Source organism: Capra hircus, chromosome 9 (genome assembly GCF_001704415.2).
Source record: "Capra hircus breed San Clemente chromosome 9, ASM170441v1, whole genome shotgun sequence".
Taxonomy (NCBI): Eukaryota; Metazoa; Chordata; class Mammalia; order Artiodactyla; family Bovidae; genus Capra; species Capra hircus.
In genome coordinates this window covers 82,692,540-82,713,696 of record NC_030816.1, presented here as the reverse complement: position 1 = coordinate 82,713,696, position 21,157 = coordinate 82,692,540, and the positions used below count along the sequence as shown (strand labels likewise).

Below are 21,157 nucleotides of genomic sequence, written 5' to 3'. Positions count from 1 at the left end.
TTGTGTGTGTGTTTTAGTCGCTTCAGTCTTGTCCGACTGTTTGTGACCCCATGGACTATAGTCCACCAGGCTCCTCTGCCCGTGGAATTCTCCAGGCAAGAATATTGGATCGGGTTGCCATTCCCTTCTCCAGGGGATCTTCCCAACCCAGGGATCGAACCCCAGTCTCCTGCATTGCAGGCAGATTCTTTACTGTCTGAGCCACCAGGGAAGCCCCTTTACGTCTTAAATGTGATTATTAGAAAATAATGCTCACAATACATCAATCAAAATGTAGAAAAGCAAATTTTAAAAACATCTAAATAAGTACAAGGATTAGAAAGTTGAGTTGGAAATAAATAGAAATTTTTAAATGTCAAAATAAAGGTAAGAAAATATCTGGTTTGCAATAGAAAACAAAAGCATTTCAATATAGAAGTAAATCTAAGAAAAATGCTCAAGAGAAAGTTACTGCAGTACACCCGTTACTGCAGGAGCAAAGCGGAGGTGGGAGCAGAGCTGGGGACACTTCGGATGATGGGACACATGCTTAGAAATGTGGGCCCTGGAGCAACTCTGATGGGGACCACGTGGTGATATGATTCAGCAAGCTGAGTGTGCCTTCTCCATCTGGGCACTAAGCTTCCGTCTCTGCAAGTTACCTAGCAATGCTTTGCATTGTCACAGACCATCGTGCCCGATGCTGATATGTGTGTATAAATTTACTATCAGTAGTTTCCAGCTTTCTCATTTTCACAGAAATAAAATTTTCCTCAACTGTGCTAGTTAACAATGAGTCCAGTTGAAATCCACGTTACTAAAAATCCATCCTTAAAAATTTTTGTTTTCTAATGTTACGTGGAATGTCAAACCTCTTTCTGTAAAGTGTATAGCTACTACGGTAAAAATAATAATAATAATAAAATAAAATAAAACAGGCTATTTCTTTTCCTGCCGCTGTGCAGTGACATCCTTTGCAGGAGCCTCATCATGTTCCAGTCCGGTGCTTGGAGGTCATTATCCAACATAATTCGCTTTGTCCTCTTTTCTTGGGAGATGAGTGCTGAGCCAGCAGGGCGGGCTTGCCTCCTTTGGGTGAGGCTGCTGGGTTTGGTGGTGGGCGGCGTGGAGTTCTGAAGCGAGTGTTGGCTCTGGAGACAGTTTCAGTCCCTCTCGGGTTATTTCTGGGCTCTCTCATCCCGGGTTCCCTCACCTGCAAGATGACATAATCAAGCTCCCTGGTAGACTCTTACTAAAAATGTGATGCCACTATGTCACCTCCTTGGTGCTCAACAGATACTAGTTTTCTTCCTTAACTATTGCTGGAAAAATGGGACTTCCCTGGTGGCTCAGTGGTAAAGAATCTGACTGCCAGTGCAGGGGACATGGGTTCGATCCCTGGTCGGGGAAGATCCCACGTATTGCGGAGCAACTAAGCCGTTGAGCCACAGCGATTGAGGCTGTGCTCTGAGGCCCAGGAGCCACAGCTATGAGCCCTCGTGCCCTAGAGCCCAGGCTCCAAACAGGAGAGGCCACCAGCATGAGAAACCCACGTACGAAAAGCCCAGTACAGCCAAACTTAGATAAATAAAATTATAAAAAACGGAATGAATCTGTAGAATAGTGTGCAGAGGATTTAAGTATGAGTGCTTCTGAAAGCTTGTAAGTTTGGTTTGCTTGTTTTTTCTTAAGTCATGGAGTCCCTTGTCCCAGGTCTATTTTTCACAGGAATTTGCGAATGTAATATGGGCTTCCCTCATAGTTCAGTTGGTAAAGAATCCACCTGCAACGCAGGAGACCCCAGTTTGATCCCTGGGCCAGGAAGATCCCCTGGAGAAGGGATAGGCTACCCACTCCAGTATTCTTGGGCTTCCCTGGCGGCTCAGCTGGATAAAGAGTCTGCCAACCCAGGAGACCTGGGTTTGATCCCTGGGTTGGAAAGATTCCTTGAGGAAGGGAAAGGCTACCCACTCCAGTATTCTGCCCTGGAGAATTCCATGGACTGTATAGTCCATGGGGTTGCAAAGAGTCAAACAAGACTGAGCGACTTTTACTTCCCTTCACTTCTGAATGTAAGGATAAGGGAAAGCTGAAGGGTGGACACCCCCATCACAGAGTGGGGACTGGGAGAGCAGCTCCGGGGGGTCAGTGCTGAGGGCCCCCCACTCCCCTTCCCTCTTTCTCGAGTCTCTGTGATACTATTGGCAACAGGAATCAGACCTGAGTGTTATGTTTTTTAAAAGGAAAGGAAAAAAAAACAAGACCCTTAAGAGTGTTTCTTCCTTTTCGATGTAGACCATTAAGCTAACCATTTGAGCCAGATGAGAAGGTCAGAAGGTCTCTTCCTTTGTGTGTGCACCGAAGCACTTGGTGAGAGGGGACTCCCCCGTGACCAGTCCCCTGGGCAGGCCACCTTGCCACTGGCGGATGTGGGCAGTTACGTAGCCCAGCGTCACAGAGGGACCACCTCCTGTGATGCACAGGGTGGGACGGGCCCCGGGTTGAGATGGAGTGGGGGCAGGGTGGGAAGGGAGACAGGCTATTTAAAGTGTCTTGCGGGCTTGGTGTGTCCCGTGCGTACCGGTAAAGCGTGACCTGAACAGCCTCTGCCAGGTGTCCAGCCCTGTGCTGCATTGACCCTGGTCCAGCCCGTTCTCTTGACCCAAGGGACACTCGCTGCCCACCTCCACCTCCGGAAAAAAACTAAAACGCACAAACTCCTTCCACAGAGAGAAATCTCTGCTGGGCCACAAAACCTTCCACGTGCCTTCCAGTGTCCAGATGCCACTGTCCCTGAGTTCGCTCACTGTGGATTGAAGGATGCAAGAAGAGCTAACATTCTACTGTTTTGATTCTCTGCTGGGCACTGGGCCAACATTTTTTATATTATTTACATAATTTGATCCACGTAGCAGCCCACCGCTGGTACATTTATTCTCACTTTGAAGGTGGGGTAGCTGATGCTCGGGTGGCTGACTTCCTTGCCTGGAACGACAGCTCGGGGAAGCAGTGAAGTGCAGATTTGAAGCGGGGTTTGCCCACAACCAAGCCTGTGCTTTGAACGGCTCCCTGGGGGCTGCATAGGTCTGGGCCCAGGTGTGTTGTCACTAGTTAGTTTAGGCTTTCTTGATATACTAGCGAAAAAAATTGCAAAACAAAATTTACGGGAAAACTATGAACACTTGGTCACAGGAGGCTATAACCCAGTTTTACCAAGGGAATCTGGCTACAGAGGTCATCTAAACTTGCCTTCCCCTCCTTCTCATTCTAGAGCCCACATGTTCTCTAGTAGCATCATTGAATTCTTGGCAATTCAAAGGTCTTGGAAGAGAATCCATCTTTTAATTAAAATTTACCCAGGTTAAAATTTACTCATTGAAGGTCTCTGTTTATTTTTACTAAGTGCCAAGTATTTTTATTTTCTGCCAGACTACGAGCCTCAGAATGCTGTACTCTGTAACCCTGGGGAAGACCCAGAGCAAGGCCAGGAAGAGGGGAAAGGCAAAGCGAGGGCCATGCCATCTTTGCCGGTTAAATCCTGTTGTCTCTGCAAGAACTTCAGCTTCCTCCACGAGTACTCACTGGAGCGAGTTTGACTTGCAAATTTATACCAGGCTGACAAATAATAGACGTGAGCAAATGAAATAATAGAGGAACTTGAAACTCTTCATCCTCCACTTAGATCGTGCCTCTCCAGGACACTCATTTAGGGCATGTGCACTGACTCAGCGGTAAAGAATCCACCTGCCGATGCCGGAGACTCGAGTCCGATCCCTGAGTTGGAAAGATCCCCTGGAGAAGGAAATGGCCACCCACTCCAGTATTCGTGCCTAGAGAATCCCGTGACTAGAGGAGCCTGGCTGGCTACAGCCCACAGGGTCGCAGAAGAGTCCCCCACGACCTACTGACTAAGCAGCAATACACACAAAGTCAAGACAGAGGCTCCTCTTCAGGGAGGGGCTGAACGGTGGGCTCAGACAAGAGCAAAATGTCCTGCTTTCCTCTGTGAGTATGTGTGTGTGCGTGTGTGTGCTCAGTCACTCAGTTGTGTCTGACTCTTGCAACCCCACGAACTGTAGCCCGCCAGGCTCCTCTGTCCATGGGATTCTCCAGGCAAGAATACTAGAGTGGGTTGCCATTTCCTCCTTCAAGGGATTTTCCCCACCCAGGGATCGAACCCACGTCTCCTGCATCGCAGGCAGATTCTTTACCCCTGAACCTCCTGGAATGCCCCCTTCTTCACTTCCTCCCCCCAAAATCCATTCAATGCTCCAAACCGTGAAACCAACCCCTGCCTGGTCTCCCTTGCCTGCCCAGCCCCATCTCATCCTCCAGACCTTGAAGACTGATCCCAACACAGCTCCCCACTCACCTCTCTCCCATCATTTCCAAACCTCAGTGTTAGACATCTGAGCTAATTAAACCACCAATCACATCACACCACTCCTGCCGAAAGCCCAGCACCTCCGTGTGGCCTTGAGGGCACTCTGCTCTCCGGTCTGACGGCCTTTGCCTGTCTGCCCACGGTGCTGGGATACTTACAGTTTCCAAAACACCCCGCGACTCCCATTCCTGGGCCTTTATCCTTGCTGACTGCTCCACCACAAGTCTCCTCGTCTTCCTATAATTGTTGCTGGACCACAGGCACCTGCTGGGTGGAGTGAGCCTTAGTCATCCTGGAGCCCCACAGAGCAGGAGCTCGGCAGAAGCTCCCCCCCAGATAAATGGAGAAGTGCCCACCCAGGAGGAGGATTTGGGAGTGTCGGTCTCTCAGTCGTGTCCAACACTTTGCGGCCCCATGGACTGTAGCCCGCCAAGCTCCTCTGTCCATGGGATTTCCCAGGCAAGAATACTGGAGTGGGTTGCGATTCCCTTCTCCAGAGGATCTTTCCCACCCACGAATCAAACCCAGGTCTTCTGCATGGCAGACAGATTCTTTACCTTCTGAGCTACAGGGAAGTCCCTATCCCACAGAGTCTCTTTTCAGCCAGAACATTTTAGAATAGCAGTACAGGGCAGTGCCATGATCAAGGGCAGCATCATGGTCAAGGGCAGAAGCTGGACCCGAGTTCGGCCCCAACTCTGCCCAGGGAGCTCCTTGGCAAAGTGTGGGGAGTAACAGAACCACAGCACAGAGTGGCAGGAAGGTTAGAAGAGACAGCAGTGCCAGAAGAGTGGGGAAAATGCCTGGATCCATGTGGCTCTCATTTTATTTCTTTATTTCCCCTTAATCTCTCTCAAATCAAAATCCAGCTTGAGAAGTGCCTCCCCTCTTCCCTGGGAAGGAGCCAGATGTCCACTTCGCTAGGGGAACAGGCTTAATGACAGAGAGACTGGCGTCCGGTCTGGAGGGTTGGGGGGTGGGCAGCCACGGGGCGGTAGGCTCTGGATTCTGAAGGCCTGGAAAACCCATGGTTCACCACGGAAACCATGACAGGGCTTTAGATTAACACCCGCCCTCCATTCCTCCCCCGGGGCCCCCTCGAGTGAAAGGACAGAGGCCCCGGGCGCCCGCGGCGAGAAGCCCACTCTGCGGTTTGGCTTTTCCTGTCCTCCCACTCGCTGCAGAGTGGGCTGAGCTGCTGTTGCTCAGGGACCACTTCCCTCGGCGCTCGCAGGCAGCAGAACCTGCAAGCCCAGCACCTCTGACGGGGGCCGTGAGGCCCCAGCAGAGGCCAGGACATTTTCTGTGTCCGCCAACACCGCTCCCTTCTCTTCTGAGTCCAAGAATCTTGCCTCCAATTGCTTTTGAGAAAAAAAAAAAAAAAAGCCCCCACAGCAGCCTCATTTCCCTGTAATAACCACATCTTCAAAGGAACTATGGTCCTACTTTGAAAAACACCCAAGGTGCCCTAAGAGCCGTAGACCTGGGAAATGCCTCCTTTAAGCACAGACCATAAACTGCATCTCTGTGCGCAGTGATCCCTGAAGGTTTCAGCGTTAGAATCCTTTTTTGTTTGTTTGTTTTCTTTTTTTTTTTTTTTTTTAAATTTTAAAATCTTTAATTCTTACATGCGTTCCCAAACATGAACCCCCCTCCCACCTCCCTCCCCATAACATCTCTCTGGGTCATCCCCATGCACCAGCTCCAAGCATGCTGTATCCTGCATCAGACATAGACTGGCGAATCCTATCCGTTTCCCTTCCTCGGCTCTTCTGGAATCAGCTCTTCACACCCCTCTCTGCCTCTCGAGTGCTGGCCCAAAAGGAAGCTCCCATGGAGATCAGTGGTAGTTCCACGAACCAGACAGGACCTTATTTGACTTGAGCTGGAGGCATAAAGTGGTTACTTTGATTCCCGAAGCAAGAAGTTGCTATCGCAAATAAATTAATGACTCATTCTCATGGATGGGCTTGGAGGCACTGGGAATGGATTAATGTTTTTTATTATCAACAAGCTTTTGTTAAACTTAACCCTGTGCCAGACACTATGCTGGTCCCTGGGTGCTCTCTGTCCATTCCATCTGGAAGGGCAATTGATCTAAATAAATAACAAGAGTTCAGGTCTCAAAAATCAGCTGGACTCAGAATCCTATTCAGTGTAAGCTTTGAAAGGTGTCCTGTAGTTGTTGAAATTGAAACTGTGGTGTTTATTCAGGGAGATGGTATTGTCTGTGCAGAAGGCAAAAGATCAATTTGGCATCAGAAGACCTGGGTTTCCGTTTCGGCTCTCCTGTGTATTAGCCGTCAGGTTTTAGCAAAGTCCTTGCACCCTTGGTTTCCTCATGAGAGCACCTCCTCGGTGAATCAGAGCTGGAGTTAAATGAGACAATGTGTGCAAAGTGTGCCTTGCAAACCCAGCTTCAACACAGGCTGATCCTTTCATAGGGTTTACACATGAGGTCATTAAAACTTTACAGAGCCATGTTTAAAAGTTGTTTTATAGGAAAGCTGGCAGTGCTTCCAAGCATGTTCACAGACTCGGTAGATTTCGAGGTTGAACAATAACATTCCAACCCAAACAACCAAATTCTGGGCAGTCAAAATTCAAGGAGGAAATTATAAGAAGATAGGAAAAATGTGGAAATGATTTAAAAAAGAAAAGGAAGGATGTGAGACAGAGGGACAAGAGAAAGGATGCATACGTGGTTGCATCTGACTCTTTGTGACCCCATGGACTGTAGCCCACTGGGGTCCTCTGTCTTTGGGATTCTCCAGGCAAGAATACTGGAGTGGGTTCCCATGCCCTCCTCCAGGGAATCTCCCCAGCCCATGGATCATCCCTTATGTCTCCTGCATTGGCAAGCGGGTCCTTTGCCACTAGCACCACCTGGGAAGCCTACGAAAAGATGCGAGGGAAGGGCAGTAGGCGGGAGAGAGGCCAGGGAGAAATCCAGCCTCTCCGAGCAGAGGATGGGGAGCTAGAAGTGAGGGATGTGGAGGCTGGGGTACCCGATGGCTTCATGCAGGAAGGGAACCGTGGTTCCTCAACCCAATAAGATCTTTGCCATCTCAGTTTCTTTGCATTAGCTTCTCCCTTTCTCTGGGACATTCTTCTAACCTCAGCCAGTCACTCCCCTCACGTATCAATACCCTCATTCCCCCGCTAAAGTCTTCAGTTCTCTGAATTGTCTCTTTTGCACAGATGTTTCCTCTACCACTTTACCCGACGTCACTTGACTAAATGAGTGAGTAAATGGCAGGAAAAAGTTGCGTAAGCAGATGGAGATCCTGGGGTCTAGGATGCTGAATTTCAGGTAGTTTAGCACCTACGACTGTGATCGGCATTGCTGTTACTTTTTAACAAAGTGTCAAATATCTTCATAAATAATGAAGAATTCAAATACCCATAGATTGAAGAAAAAAAAAGTCCGATGCAGTGTTTTCATCTCCAGTGAGCTCCAGTGAAGGTAGAGGTTTTGTTTATTCCCTGACACATCAACACTTGGTATCATTCCTGACATGTGGCTGGCACTTATAAAAAATTGACTGAACAGAGGAAGTTCAGTTCAGTTCAGTTCAGTCACTCAGTCATGTCCGACTCTTTGCAACCCCATGGACCACAGCACACCAGGCCTCCCTGCCCATCACCAGCTCCTGGAATTTACCCAAACTCATGTCCATTGAGTCGATAATGCCATCCAACCATCTCATCCTCTGTCGTCCCCTTCTCCTCCTGCCTTCAGTCTTTCCCAGAATCAGGGTCTTTTCCAGTAAGTCAGCTCTTCATATCAGGTGGCCAAAGTATTGGAGTTTCAGTTTCAACATCAGTCCTTCTAATGAACGCTCAGAACTGATCTCCTTTAGGATGGACTGGTTGGATCTCCTTGTTTTCGCAAAACACTGTGGCACTTTGGCCCCAGTCGGATGCTTCTGCTATTCCTTTCCTAGCTTCACGAGGAAATCGCAGCAGAGTCGATGCCAAAGTTGAGCGGCTGGTGACAGCCACCCTGGTCCTCTCATGCCACTTAACTACCACGTGTGTGACCAGGGGCCAAGCACAGCCCTGCATCAATAATGTGGATGTAGCTTTTCCTTTCTTCAGATGACTTTGATCCCTTCAAAGGATCACGATGTACTCACAGATTAATTAAAATTACTGTTAGCACTAAATTTTTATCATCTAAATTTAGACATCATTTTATTTACATTTTCTTAGTTGAATTGCTTTTATTCCTTTTTTTTTTTTTCTCCTCTTGTGAAAAGAAAGAAAAAGCAACAGAAAAGCACTTTGTGGAATGTTAGAGCTGCCTCATACCTGGCAACAAAAACAGAATTTGCCTTTTGTGAAAATGTGAGACAGTTCTGGAGAAGATAATAAATGATGCTCCATCAAAATATGTCTCACCAAAATTCACCCTTTACCATGTTTGGTTTTGTTTTTAATTATCCTTTCTCTCTCTTCCCTTCCACAACCCTTGAGGAATTTCTGTACTGGATTCTTAACTCCTGAGTCTTTGCAAATTTGAAATCTTCGGTAGTATTACAGTTTTAGGTGTACATATCTCATTTCCTGCTTCCTACTAGAACTTTGATTTTGTTCAGGAATCTGCTCCACCCACTAAGCCCATGTTTCTTTAAAAAAAAAAAAAAAAAAACCTGAGCTGTTTGTTTATTGTCAGCTGCACCACACCACATGCAGGATCTTGGTTCGCCGACCAGGGATCAAACTCATGCCCCTTGTATTGGAAGCACAGTCTTAACCACTGGACTGCCAGGGGAGTTCCAAGCCCACATGTCTTAAGAGGAAGCTGAACCACCCTCAGTTTAACGGGGGTGGACTTGACCAGTCTGAAGCCTTTCTCTCTTTTTTGTGAGTGACTGGCCCTAGGATAGACATACAGGCATGTGACTCCATTTTGCTTTATGAGATGAGGCATCTGGTTAAAGACACCTCTAGATGCTTTACCAGGAGCTTCTAGAAAACACCAAATGGCTCCATAGGGATATTCCCATAAGCAGTATCATCCATGGCAAACAACCTTTTCTAAAACTATATTCAGAATCCAAACCACAATAGAAAACAAGTTACCAAAAGGGGCAGTTAATAAATATAAACAATATTTTCACATCAAAAACTGGAGGGCATTAAACAATCTAAACATATTTAAAATACAAGGAAAGGGTGCAAAGGGAAAACATACATTAAAAATTCAGTTTATACAATTATCTAAGTTTATACAAGTGAAAACAAAAATAATGGATATGAAGCCTCAAAAGGTAGGCTTAATAGAAAGTTACATACAGTTGAAAGAAAGATTAATGAATTAGAATATAAAACTAAGGAAATCACTTAGAATGTGGTTCAGAAAGAAAATGTGAAGTATAAAAGGTACAAGGGTAGAATGAGAAGGGCTAACGTGCCTAATTAGAGTTCTAGAACAAGAAGATAAAAGAAAAAATTAGAGACTGTAGTCAGCCGATAAGTGTCTGAAATTTTTCCAGAAGAGAGAAAAAATATGAGTCTTCAAGTTGTATGAGTCAGCTGAATCTAGGATAGTATATGGTAGGAAAACTGCAGAATATCAAAGGTAAAGAGAAAAATCAGAAAGTTATTTTAAAAGAAAACAGACAAGTTACAAAGGAATAATTAAACCGACAGTGGATTTCTAAGAAGCAATAATAGATGCCAGGACCATAAATGATACATTTTATAATAAATACTCAGGGAAAAACAGTTATAGTCACAGGAATCTTATTTCTAGCTAAACTACCATTCAAAGTTAGAAGTTAAATACAGATAATTTCAGATGTATAAAGTCTAACAGTTGAGCCCCCACAGAGTCTTGCTGACAAATTACTGAAAGGTATACTTCAGCAAGAGGGATATTGAATCCAAGAGGAAAGATGGAGCTCCCAAAACACAATAGTGGCCAAAGAAATCCATCAAATGCACTGTCGAGTCTAAATAGTTACTGGCTGTACAGATAATTATAATGGCTAACTGAGGGTGTGAAACTAAAGTCAAGATGGAGTCCGTATAATAGATGATAATATCATAAAAGATGGAAGAGGAGCTCAGATGTTAAGTCACTTTTTACTTGTTCAAGAAAAGAATAGACATACCAATCATCTCTAGATTTCGTTAGAAAAACATAAGGTCAAGTTTAAATTTTAAGAGGTAGTGGATGACGGCTAAAATAATTTTTTAATGTACGCTTTCCAAGCAATTATACAGGGAAGTAAGGAAGTAAAGAAAATCTGATCCATTCAGTATCAGACAAGAAGGGGGGAGCAAAAGAAGCAGAGCGATAAGATGCAGACAGGAGCTGTAGTTATTCCTCAAATTCAGTCTCAGTCCTGCCCAAATATCATGTAACCTAACGGACGTGAGTCTGAGTGAGCTCCGGCAGATGGTGATGGACAGGGAGGCCTGGCGTGCTGCGATTCATGGGGTCGCAAAGAGTCGGACACGACTGAGCGACTGAGCTGAACTGAACTGAAAGACTGAATTGTAAAGTTGGTTTCCAATAACACTGTTCAAAGTCTCAAAGAGAAGGACAGAGAAGAAATATGTTAGCATATGCACACACATGCACACAGAAGGAGCACATTAAAAATTGACATGGTTCCAACAGCCCCCTCTCCCTCTAACTGGTTGAGACATATAACTTCCTTCCCCCACAGCTCATTCTGTGCTTCCTTCAGCCTCAGCCAGGCTTCCTTCAGGCTTCAGCTGGTTGAAGTTCTCTGTCTGGTACAGTGACTCAGCCCCTCATTCCAGAGGGGTCTGGATTCTCACTGCCCTCTCTCTCTCTTTTTTTTTTTTTTAAGTTGCTATAGTTTTCCACTGGACATGGAAGTACTAAAGAACAACTCCAAATGCTCTGGGTTCCAAATAGAGCTCCCCTCCACCCCTGTGGTGCTGAGCAAACGAATTGCCTCTCAGTGATTGACCCAGCCCAGCCTGGCAGGGGTAATGGGGCTACCACATGATACTTGTGACATCAGCTGTGTGGAGTTTTTCCACCAGCTGGGCACCTACAGTTCACATCAGTCCTGACAATAACTGGAATTAGGGCAGACTGAAGCTCAATCAGTAAAGAATCTCTGCTTGCAATGCAGAAGACCCAGGTTTGATCCCTGGGTCAGGAAGATCCCCTGGAGAAGGAAATGACCCACTCCAGTATTCTTGCCTGGAGAATCCCATGGACAGAGGAGCCTGGGTTGCAAAGAGTCAGACATGACTACGCACTCACATGCACAGATGAGGAGGGGCACGGGAGGAGATCCAGACGAGTCCTGAGCACAGAAGCTTGTATCTCTGTGGGGTTGGGATGCACCATCCTCCCAGCTTGTAGGTGTGCTCACCAACCTGTAAACTTTCCAGACACCATATTTTTGAGGGTTCTGTGGAGGCTTCATCACATAGGCATGATCAGTCACTAACTCAAGCTCCATCTTCCTCCCCTTCTCAGAGGATGAAAGCGTGAGCCTGAAATCTCCATGTTTCTGATTATGGCTTAGTCTTTCTGGTGCCCAGTAGCCCCAGAAGCTATCCTGGAGTCCACCCAGAGTGACTTCTTGAGAACAAAAGACACTCTTATCACCCAAGAAATTCCAAGGAACTGTGTCGGGAGCCAGGATCAAAGACCGAAAGTTAAAATAGTCTCCTAAATGCTCTTAGCACTTAAGAAATTACAAAGATGTCAGGAGCTGTGCCAGGAACTGGGAGCAGAGACCTAGAGACGGATTTTCAACGAGTCTTTTCCTTTCGGCTCTGTGGCACCTGGCACCCTCTCTGGTCAGACGGCCATCTCAAGTGCCAATTCAGCCGGTCCCCTCGGGACACATTCCTCCCTTATAACACAATCTTCTAGAAGACCTTAAGTTTTGGGGCAAGAGGAAGAAGCAAGAGAGTCTAGACGTGTAATCTGATGTAGTCTTGAGATTCCTGGCCCATGGGTACTGGCTAAGGCAGAAACGGCGTGGCTTGAAGAAACCAGTGGACTGGCACAGTCACGTCCATTAACTGAGAAAGTGAATCCAGTTCCCTTGGGTCTGCTTTTCTCCCCAGCTACAGAGGCATTCCCCACGTTGTTTCACCAGCCTCACCTAATGATCCACATTTTTAATAATATCTCCCTAGCCTGGGGGACTGGGAGCTTTGACCTCTCTGAATTTCTCAGCCTCTCACCAGACAGTGTAGCCATCCAGGCTACCAGCTCGTCTTGGCAGAGAGAGGACCTCTCATGGCACAGTCCCCTACTCTGAGGATACAGAAGCTTGTCCTCAGAGTACCAGGGCTGTCCTTCCAGGAATTGGGGGAAGCAGCTCTTCCAGGGCTCTGAGCTGCCCATCAGTTGAAGACACAGCGCAACATATTGAGTCCACTCTACCCGGCCTCATCACCCTCGGAGTGAGACAAGACCTCGGGCACTTCAGAGAGCTTGGCCGCACCACCCGGCACGCACAGGCGCCTCCCGGAAAGGCCCTGCCCTTGTGCTCCTCCGATTGGACTCCGTTGCTTTAACAACCACATAGCAAGTGTAGCCGCAAACAAGATGGTAGTCTCCTAGGTCACTTCTGACACCCATGTCACTACTTTGTAATCATATTTCACAGTTTATGTTTTCAACTCCTGTCTTGGCAAAAATAGAAACAAAGCCCCCCAAAAATCCAAGGGCTGATTTGGTGGGCATTAAACACCCTACTCTGTCTCCCAGGAGAAAAAAACATTGACCATTTCTTGATTCACATTTTCCTTCGTGTGAGCAGAGAATGTAACAGCTCACTGGGTTGAAGTGTCCTTGTGCCCCGCCGTCAGCTGAGTTCATAGGAAAGGGAGAAGTCGTGTATTTGGCTTGTAGTTTGCATAATCACCTACAGGGAAGCCAAGACGAGGCAGACAAACACAGAGTAAGCCAGGCTGCCTCCATCGTGAGGAGATGGGGAAACGCGGGCTGGTGTTGGCAGGGGGGAAGCAGGAGCTGGGAGAGCAGGTGTCAGGAGCATATCTTTTAAAGTTTCAAGTCGTAGAGGAATCAGGCTGTCTCTGGGGTATGAGTGCCGTCTCAGTATGTCTTGTTGACAGGCCAGAGATGCGCTTCTTGCAGTGCGTGCTAAGTCACTTCAGTTGTGTCTGACTCTCTGCGACCCCGTGGACTGTAGCCCACCAGGCTCCTCTGTCCACGAGATTCTCCAGGCAAGAGTACTGCAGTGGGTTGCCATGCCCTCCTCCAGGGGATCTTCCCGACCCGGAGACTGAACCTGCATCTTTTTACACCTCCTGCACTGGTAGGCAGGTTCTTTACCACTGGTGCCACCTGGGAAGTCCTGTGCTTCTTGCAAAGAGCATGCCAAGACAGTCTTCCTTGGCAACAAAAACGTGCTGGGGGAGAAGATGCTGAAGACCGCCGTTATATCAAAGTCTGGTCCTTCGTGTGCTTCGGCTCTCACAAAAATAGGTTTAGGAGGAAGACGCCAATGTCTGTTTTCTCTCCAAGATCAGTCTGTGATCTCCCAGTGAGGGTGACATCTTTATGGAGGATGAATTTACACGATGATAAAAAAAAAAATCACAGAAAAATGCAGGGCATCATCTTCCTTGGGACCTGAGGGTGCTGCCAGCCTCCTGCCCTGAATCTCTGCATGCAGATAACCAGAGGTACCCTGGTGGCAATGTGAGAGATGGGACCTGAATGCAACCATAGTTCTTGTTTATTATTTCAAGCAGAAAATTGTTGTTGCAAATATATATATTTAGGACTGACAGGTCAGCCTGCCCTACAGAGTAACTGGACTTTGTCCGGGTGGCCAGCACAAGGCCTTATGTTAATCGCTGGGCAAATGAGAGAACTGCTACTGTGACCTTGTCCCTGCCCTCTCTCCTGCCCTCCACCTCTCCCTCCCCGCCAACCAGAAGCCCTCCCTGCACCTGCTATCATCAAAGTTTGCTGTTCTGTGTTAGCAATGCCATGTGCCTCTGAGATGCTTGAAATGTTTTGAAAATATGCTGAGGTTAAGTGATATTTATGGGCCTGTGTTTTGCACTGGCTATTATTCTTATTATTCAGTTGAGAGCTACATCCAGATAAAGTGGTCCTCCTCTCCTAAATCAGGGATGGTGAGGACCACTGCCTACCCTTGGCTCTCAACTTCACCCCTCCCTGCCAAAGCCATGGTTCTTTTCTGCCCCCAGTTCTCCTGGTGAATTGCAGCTAGGAGCTTCATAGAAAAACAGAGCTTGATAAGGGTCCAGAAGGCCAGACATATCTTGCTTTTAGGGTGAATGTGTCCTGCATGTCCAGAATGTGTTTTCCCCCACGCCTTACAATAATTATATTGTGGTACACGGAGTGCCCACTGAGATTGAAAGGGAGACTTTCAAGCTTGTTCTTGTCAAGAGGGAATGTCTCAACACTATGCCGCACTTGACTCATCCTTCAAAGTGCCTGCTAAATTCCAATTCTTTTTGTAATTTTTTTCTTTTCATTATTAAGTGCCTACTATCTGCCTGGCCTTAAGCTTTTCTTTTGATCTACCGTATGGTGCTTTTTATTTTTACTAACAACAAAGCTGGGAATCTCTTAAAATGAGGCAGGAAGAAATGTCCTTTGACACGTCCTGCTGACTTCTGGCGCTTGCCACAGAAAGCTATGAAGACAGAAATCCCCATCTGTTATCATGGCTTTTATTATCAAAACCCTCGGCCACTGAGAATGTCCTTGTATGAGTTGGGGGCTGACAAAGGGATGGCACCCACTCAACTCTACTAAAGACGCTGTATCTCTGGTTCTGTGCCAAACCTCCAATGCAGACCTAGTCTCCACTTGGAACTGGGGACCTGGGGGAATCTCAAGGCATTTGTGCCAGTGGGTGCCTTGTCGAATCAGACCCACTGATAGCTGCTTCCTCAGAAATGATCCACGGAAAGTTTTGCTAGTGCTCAATCTTTCTTTCTGAGTACTGTCTGGACACTGGATGGACAGCTAACCAAATGACAGAGATGAATAGCAAAGAAGGCAAGAGGACCCCGCCTCTGAACTGGGGCTGCTCGGGTCTTACAAGGCCGCTGACTTAACCTGGAGTACGTCCACAGTAGCACTCCCGACTCAAACAGAGAAGACAAACCAGATTCTCACTTGCTTTTTTCCAGGTCTTCCACGAGCTACAAATTCGAACAGAAGCTGCCGCTCTCTGAATTGGGGGTGGTCTCCTGTGACAGCGAGGAAGAGCTGGACAAAGATGAGGCTGGCCGCCTCACCCCCAGGGGAGGAAACACCATCTTCTTTACAATGGCCTCGAAGCCTTGTGTCACCGAGTTTCCGTAAGTGCCACCAAATTCAGCGGCAGGTTTTCAACCCTAAGATCCACAGGAAGGCCCTGGTCCTTTAATAAACTCACAGCTGTTACAGCAAATCAGAACGCGAAAATTTGTCCCCTCCAGGAGCAACCAGGGGGGATCTGTATTATTATTAGCGGAGGGCTGCCTCAGAGTCTGTTTTGGCTCTTTCCTGCATTTCATCCAAATCAGTTGCTTTTAAAGAAATCAGCAGGTTGTGAGCAAAGATGAGAAAGGAAGAGAGACAGCTGAGTGCTGGTCATTCACTACCGATTCGAGGGCTCAGGCTACCAGTTAGGTTTATTTCCCTTGAAAAGATTTATTACACAAATAATAGTACTTCTTTTCCTTAAAGCACGTTTGTGAGCCAGGAACCCCATGAGTAAGTGTATCACATAGGAGGTTCAGTGAGGGAACAAAAGCCGTTTGCTGTCCCAGTCTTTCATGAGAAGACTCAGAACAGCCTTAGTTTTCTGCTCACAGCAGGGTTGATGAGGGTGTTAATTTCCTTATTACACACCATCCTCTCCAAATGCCTTTATGCATCACGGGATTCTCACATCTATCAAAGCGCTGCAAGGGTGATGATACAAGCATAAGCATTATTATCACTGCTCCTTCTCGGCATTGGGAATGAGTGTCCACGTCAGCTGTGTCCAAGAGACTGAAGCCTCAGGAAGCGCAAGACTCGTTCCTTCCCGTGGGCCTAGAAGGTAACCTGGAAAAGGTCCACTCTGTCCCACACGTGCTTCGCCCCGTCGACCCTCACAATCCACACGCAGTGCTGGCGTCCTTGAATCGCCACCCAGCACGGAATCAGGAAGCCCAGCCCACGGTTTGCTCTTGGCCCCTGAGCCTGGCACATGATAGCACTCAAAAAACTAGTGTTGAGGTGAATTGGATTGTCCTGCTCTTCCCCGGGGATTCCTCTACACCATCTTCATCTGCGCTCACCATCCCAACTCAGCTGCGCCCTCGGTTGGCTGGCAGGAGCCATCTGACTTAGAGACCCAGGTGAACGGCGCTCAGGGCCTGTGGGGTAAGTAAAGTCTCAGGCTTTATACACACCTTCACCAAAACCAGATTTCGAATAAGGAACTCCGGACACCTGGAGGGAGCTTGTGTGTGGGGCCCTCGGTGCTCATCAGCAGTCTTGTCCTTCCTTGTCTGGACGGTGCCTGACTCAGGTTCCAGCTCAGGTTCCAACTCAGGTTCCGGCTCAGGTTCCGACTCAGGTTCGCCTGCCTGAGAAGCCTACGTGTGTGCTCAGTCGTGTCCAACTCTGCGACCCCATGGACGGTAGCCCACCAGGATGCTGTGTCCATGGGGATTCTCTGGGCAAGAGTACTGGAGCGGGTTGCCATTTCCTCCTCCAGGGGATCTTCCCGACCCAGGGATCGAACCTGCGTCTGTTAATGTCTCCTGCATGGGCAGGCAGGTACTTTACCACTCGCGTCGCCTGGGAAGCCCAAGCTCTGTGGGGACTTGGAAATGGCTGGAATCCAAAGCCAAGGAGACCTAGGTTAGAATCCTGGGCTTGTCTTTTCCTGCCTATTTCCTGTGGCAGATCCTCCCACATTCCCCAGCCTCAGTTCCCTCACCTGGACAGGAGGTGACCTTAGCTGCTGGACGGAATTGTGAGGAAGGGGAAGGGGTTGCTACACACGGAGTTTGGAGGATTGAGAAATGAGGCCGCTCAGATGACAGCCTGCACACTCGGCAGGCGCGTGGATACCTACACCAGCCTCTCATTGTTTTTTCTCGGTGGGGAAAATCTGAGTCAGGGAATATGGGCTTCGTTACCAGGATGGCTGATAAGATTGGAATCATCCCTCAAAGCGTCTGATCTCAGCCACTCAGGGGTGACTTCAGAAACTTTCTAACAAGCCTCTCTACTTGTTTCAGCTTGTTCTGGCAAACCACTTAATGGCCCAGTGTGGAGTCCGGTTGTGTGATATAGAGCAGGCACACACCTGCAAAAGGGTCAAGAAGTGGGTTCCCTTTGCAGCCTTGGAAGGGCCTATTTACACCCAAGAAGTACGGGCACGTAAGGACAGAGACGTCCCCTGGGCATCTCTGTAAGGGAACTGGATCCTGCCAACTTTGTAGCCAGAGGCTTGGGGCTTGGGCAGGAAATGGCTGGTGTTACATCACCCTCCTTTACTTGCTACAGTTCTCTAGAAAAGTGGTCTAGGTTTTATCCTTTCAGGAGGTAACTGTGGTCCTATAAACTTTACAAGAGCAGCTCACACGTATAAGGTAGGAGCCAAAGTTAATGTTTCTGGCACACAGCCTTGGGAGGAGTCTTTGAAGAATACTTACAGCCAGCAGTTACTTAGCACTCACTACTCACCCAGCTCTGTTGTAATCACTTGACATACAATAAATCACCCACTTCCCTTCTGACACTCAAGCCCGAGTCTCAGATGAGGTCTTTCAAACCGGGCTTCACAAACGGATTTTCTTTTTCCAGAATAGCTTCCTCTAAGTCATACACAAAACCATTTCTCTTACTAACGCTGGAAGTCCCATGCCATCCTCTTATCAGGTGACCACGAGGTCATCTGTGTCACGCTGGACGAGGTGCCCGAGGATGGACGTGCCCTTTGACCAGCTCCTGCACCGTGGTCGCCGGGATATTATGGAATCTTACACTGCTCTCTTTCGTTTGCCCAGAAGAACTCTATTTATTGATGTAATACCCCTGTGGGTCAACCTGCGTATGCAATGCTTCTTTTTATGAAAAGGAAGTTTCCAGATATCATGTTGTTATGAAAATTAAATGAGGAAATACATGGAAGCCTCCTAGCCCAGAGCCTGCCACATAGCTGTGCTCAATGAAAGTCAAGGATTTCACAGCAGTAATATAGGGGGACATTCCAGCCAAAGGAAACAGCGTATGCGAAGGGAGAGGCTGAGTGATAGGAGAACTACGAGGAGGTACTGGTCAGCTCCGGCTGCGTAACAAAGTGCCCCAGACTGCAGGGCTCAAACAACAGAGAGTTACTGTTGCACAGTTCTGGAGGCTTGAAGGTCAAGGTCAAGGTGTTAGCAGGGTGGCTCCTTCTGAGGGCTGAGGGTCTGCAGTGGGAGAGTTGATGGGGGGCAGGGCAGGCCAAACAAACAGATAAGACAAAATGACCAGAGGCCAATCCCTTAAGGGTGTTAGAAGATACTCAGCGACTATGAGTATATATGTCATCAGCACCAGGCTAAGGAAATTCACAGGCAGATAAGGGATGACCTCTGACCCCAAGAAGCTGTAAGCCTGGTGAAGTCAGGCCCCGATGAGGTCACCCAAGTGGTGGGTCGAGTTGACAGTGAGGATGACAGGGAGCACCAGGAAGGAGCTTCTCACCCAGTGCCTGCCTGGCATAGACCAGAGAGACGGAGTGAGGACACCCCAAAGTCCTGAAGCAACAGAGTCCTCAGCCTGCGCCAGAATCAGGCTGTCCCCTTGCCATGGAGGGGACGAGCAGCCACGGAGGCCAGGCTTTGCTGCAAGCCGTGCTGGCCCCTTCCGGAGTGTGTGCTGCTCTGTGCTCACATCCTCACACGCACTGTCCCAGCTCTGAGGGGGGCACACCCGGACACCCAGGGATAATCAAGCTGGATCTGGTAGGAGAACGCCGCCATGGATGTGAGATGTGAAACATGGAGGCAAACTGATGGGTCTCAAGAAGGAATCCTAGAAAACCTAGACAGCGAATTAAAAAGCAGAAACATCACTTGGTCAACAAAGGTCCGTCTAGTCAAAGCTATGGTTTTTCCAGTAGTCATGTATGGATGTGAGAGTTGGGCCATAAAGAAAGCTGAGTGCTGAAGAATTGATGCTTTTGAACTGTGGTGTTGGAGAAGACACTTGAGGGTCCCTTGGACTGCAAGGAGATCCAACCAGTCCATCCTAAAGGAGATCAGTCCTGAATATTCATTGGAAGGACTAATGCTGAAGCTCCAATACTTTAGCCACCTGATGCAAAGAGCTGACTCACTGGAAAAGACCCTGATGCTGGGAAAGCCTGAGGGCAAGAGGAGAAGGGGACGACAGAGGATGAGATGGTTGGACGGCATCACCAATTCAATGGACAGGAGTTTGAGCAAATTCCAGGAGATAGTGAAGGACAAGGAAGCCTGGCGTGCTGCAGTCCATGGAGTCGCAAAGAGTCGGACAGGACTTAGTGACTAAACAACAACAAAGCATCAGGTGGGACGGTGGGCGCGTCTTGGTTTCCAGAGGCTGCAGTTACCGATCAGCACAGACCCGGTGGCTTGAAACAACAGATAGTTATCTTCTCGCTGTTCTGGAGGCCAGAGTCCAAAGCTGCAGCGTCAGCGGGGTGGATAGCATCTGCAAACTTAGGAAGAGCCACTCCAGCTGCCCTCCTGGCTCTAGGGACGCGGGCAGTCCTTGGTGTTCCAGGCATGAGTTCAGCCTCTGCCTCCGTCCTCACACGGCCTCTCTTATGAGGACGCCCTTCACTGGATTTAGGGCCCACCCTACTCTGGGGTGATCTCACCTCCAAAACCCTTACCTGAGTTACATTTGCAGAGACTGTTTTCCGTACGAGGTCACCTGCACAGGTACAGGGGGTTAGGACTTAGACTGCTGGGAGAGGGGCCACAGTTCAACCCACTGCAGGCAATTAACCTCAAGTCCAGAGAAGGGGGGTAGGATTTGCTTTCCTGTTGCTTTTTTTTAACCTTTTATTTATTGGGATATAGACAATTAACACAGCATTGTGATAGTTTCAGGTGAACAGCAAAGGGACTCAGCCATACCTGTACAGGTATCCATTCTCCTGCAAACTCGCCTCCCACCCAGGCTGTCACATACATTGAGCAGAGCTCCGTGGAAACGGGGAGGATTTGGGTTGGGGGGCCAGTAGCATCTGACCTGAGCCCTGCAGGGAGAGGCAGGTTGGACCTTCGAGAGGAGGGAAGGCAGTTTCAACAGGGGAAGAGAAGTGAGGACTCAGGGACAGAGCACCGTCCCGTACAGAGCAGCAGCCACGCAGAGGAGGGGAGAACTGGGTCCTGCACTGTCTTTCGTGCTGTTTTGTAAGTTCCCTCCATCACAGCCACGGCCACTGCTGCGACCCGACACTGAGCTCAGCCACGTGGCGGAGGTATTGACAAGGAATGTCCCCTCCCCCATCCCCATGGGGCAGTGCCCGCTTGGCCTGGCCCTGGACCACTCTGCTCCAGGTCCCCCACAAATGTTTGTGCTCAGTCACGCGTGTTCAGAGAAACCTGGGTGACCCGCGGAATAAGCATCTCCCGGCACCCCAACTTGACGAGGTACTTCGATAGTGAAAAGGTGTTATTTGTATTGAGAAAAATAAACCTTGGTATCTGAAGGAGGAGATTACAAAAGCTCCAAGAGATTTTAAGGAAAAGAGGGTAACGATTCCCACCTGGTGACTATGGCAAGGCTTTTATTGGCTAGTCTGCAAA

The 21,157-nt window shown here is 48.3% G+C and overlaps 1 protein-coding gene across 1 annotated transcript in view; it reads left to right on the top strand.

Annotated features, from left to right (window-relative positions):
* Positions 1-15,719, top strand: part of LOC108636785 (rho GTPase-activating protein 20-like) — a 50,279-nt gene extending 34,560 nt beyond the window's left edge. Inside the window, exon 4 of the mRNA XM_018053536.1 lies at positions 15,518-15,719. Within this exon, the coding sequence (XP_017909025.1) occupies positions 15,518-15,692 (175 nt within the window). The 3' untranslated portion in view covers positions 15,693-15,719. The remainder of the gene's footprint in view (positions 1-15,517) is intronic.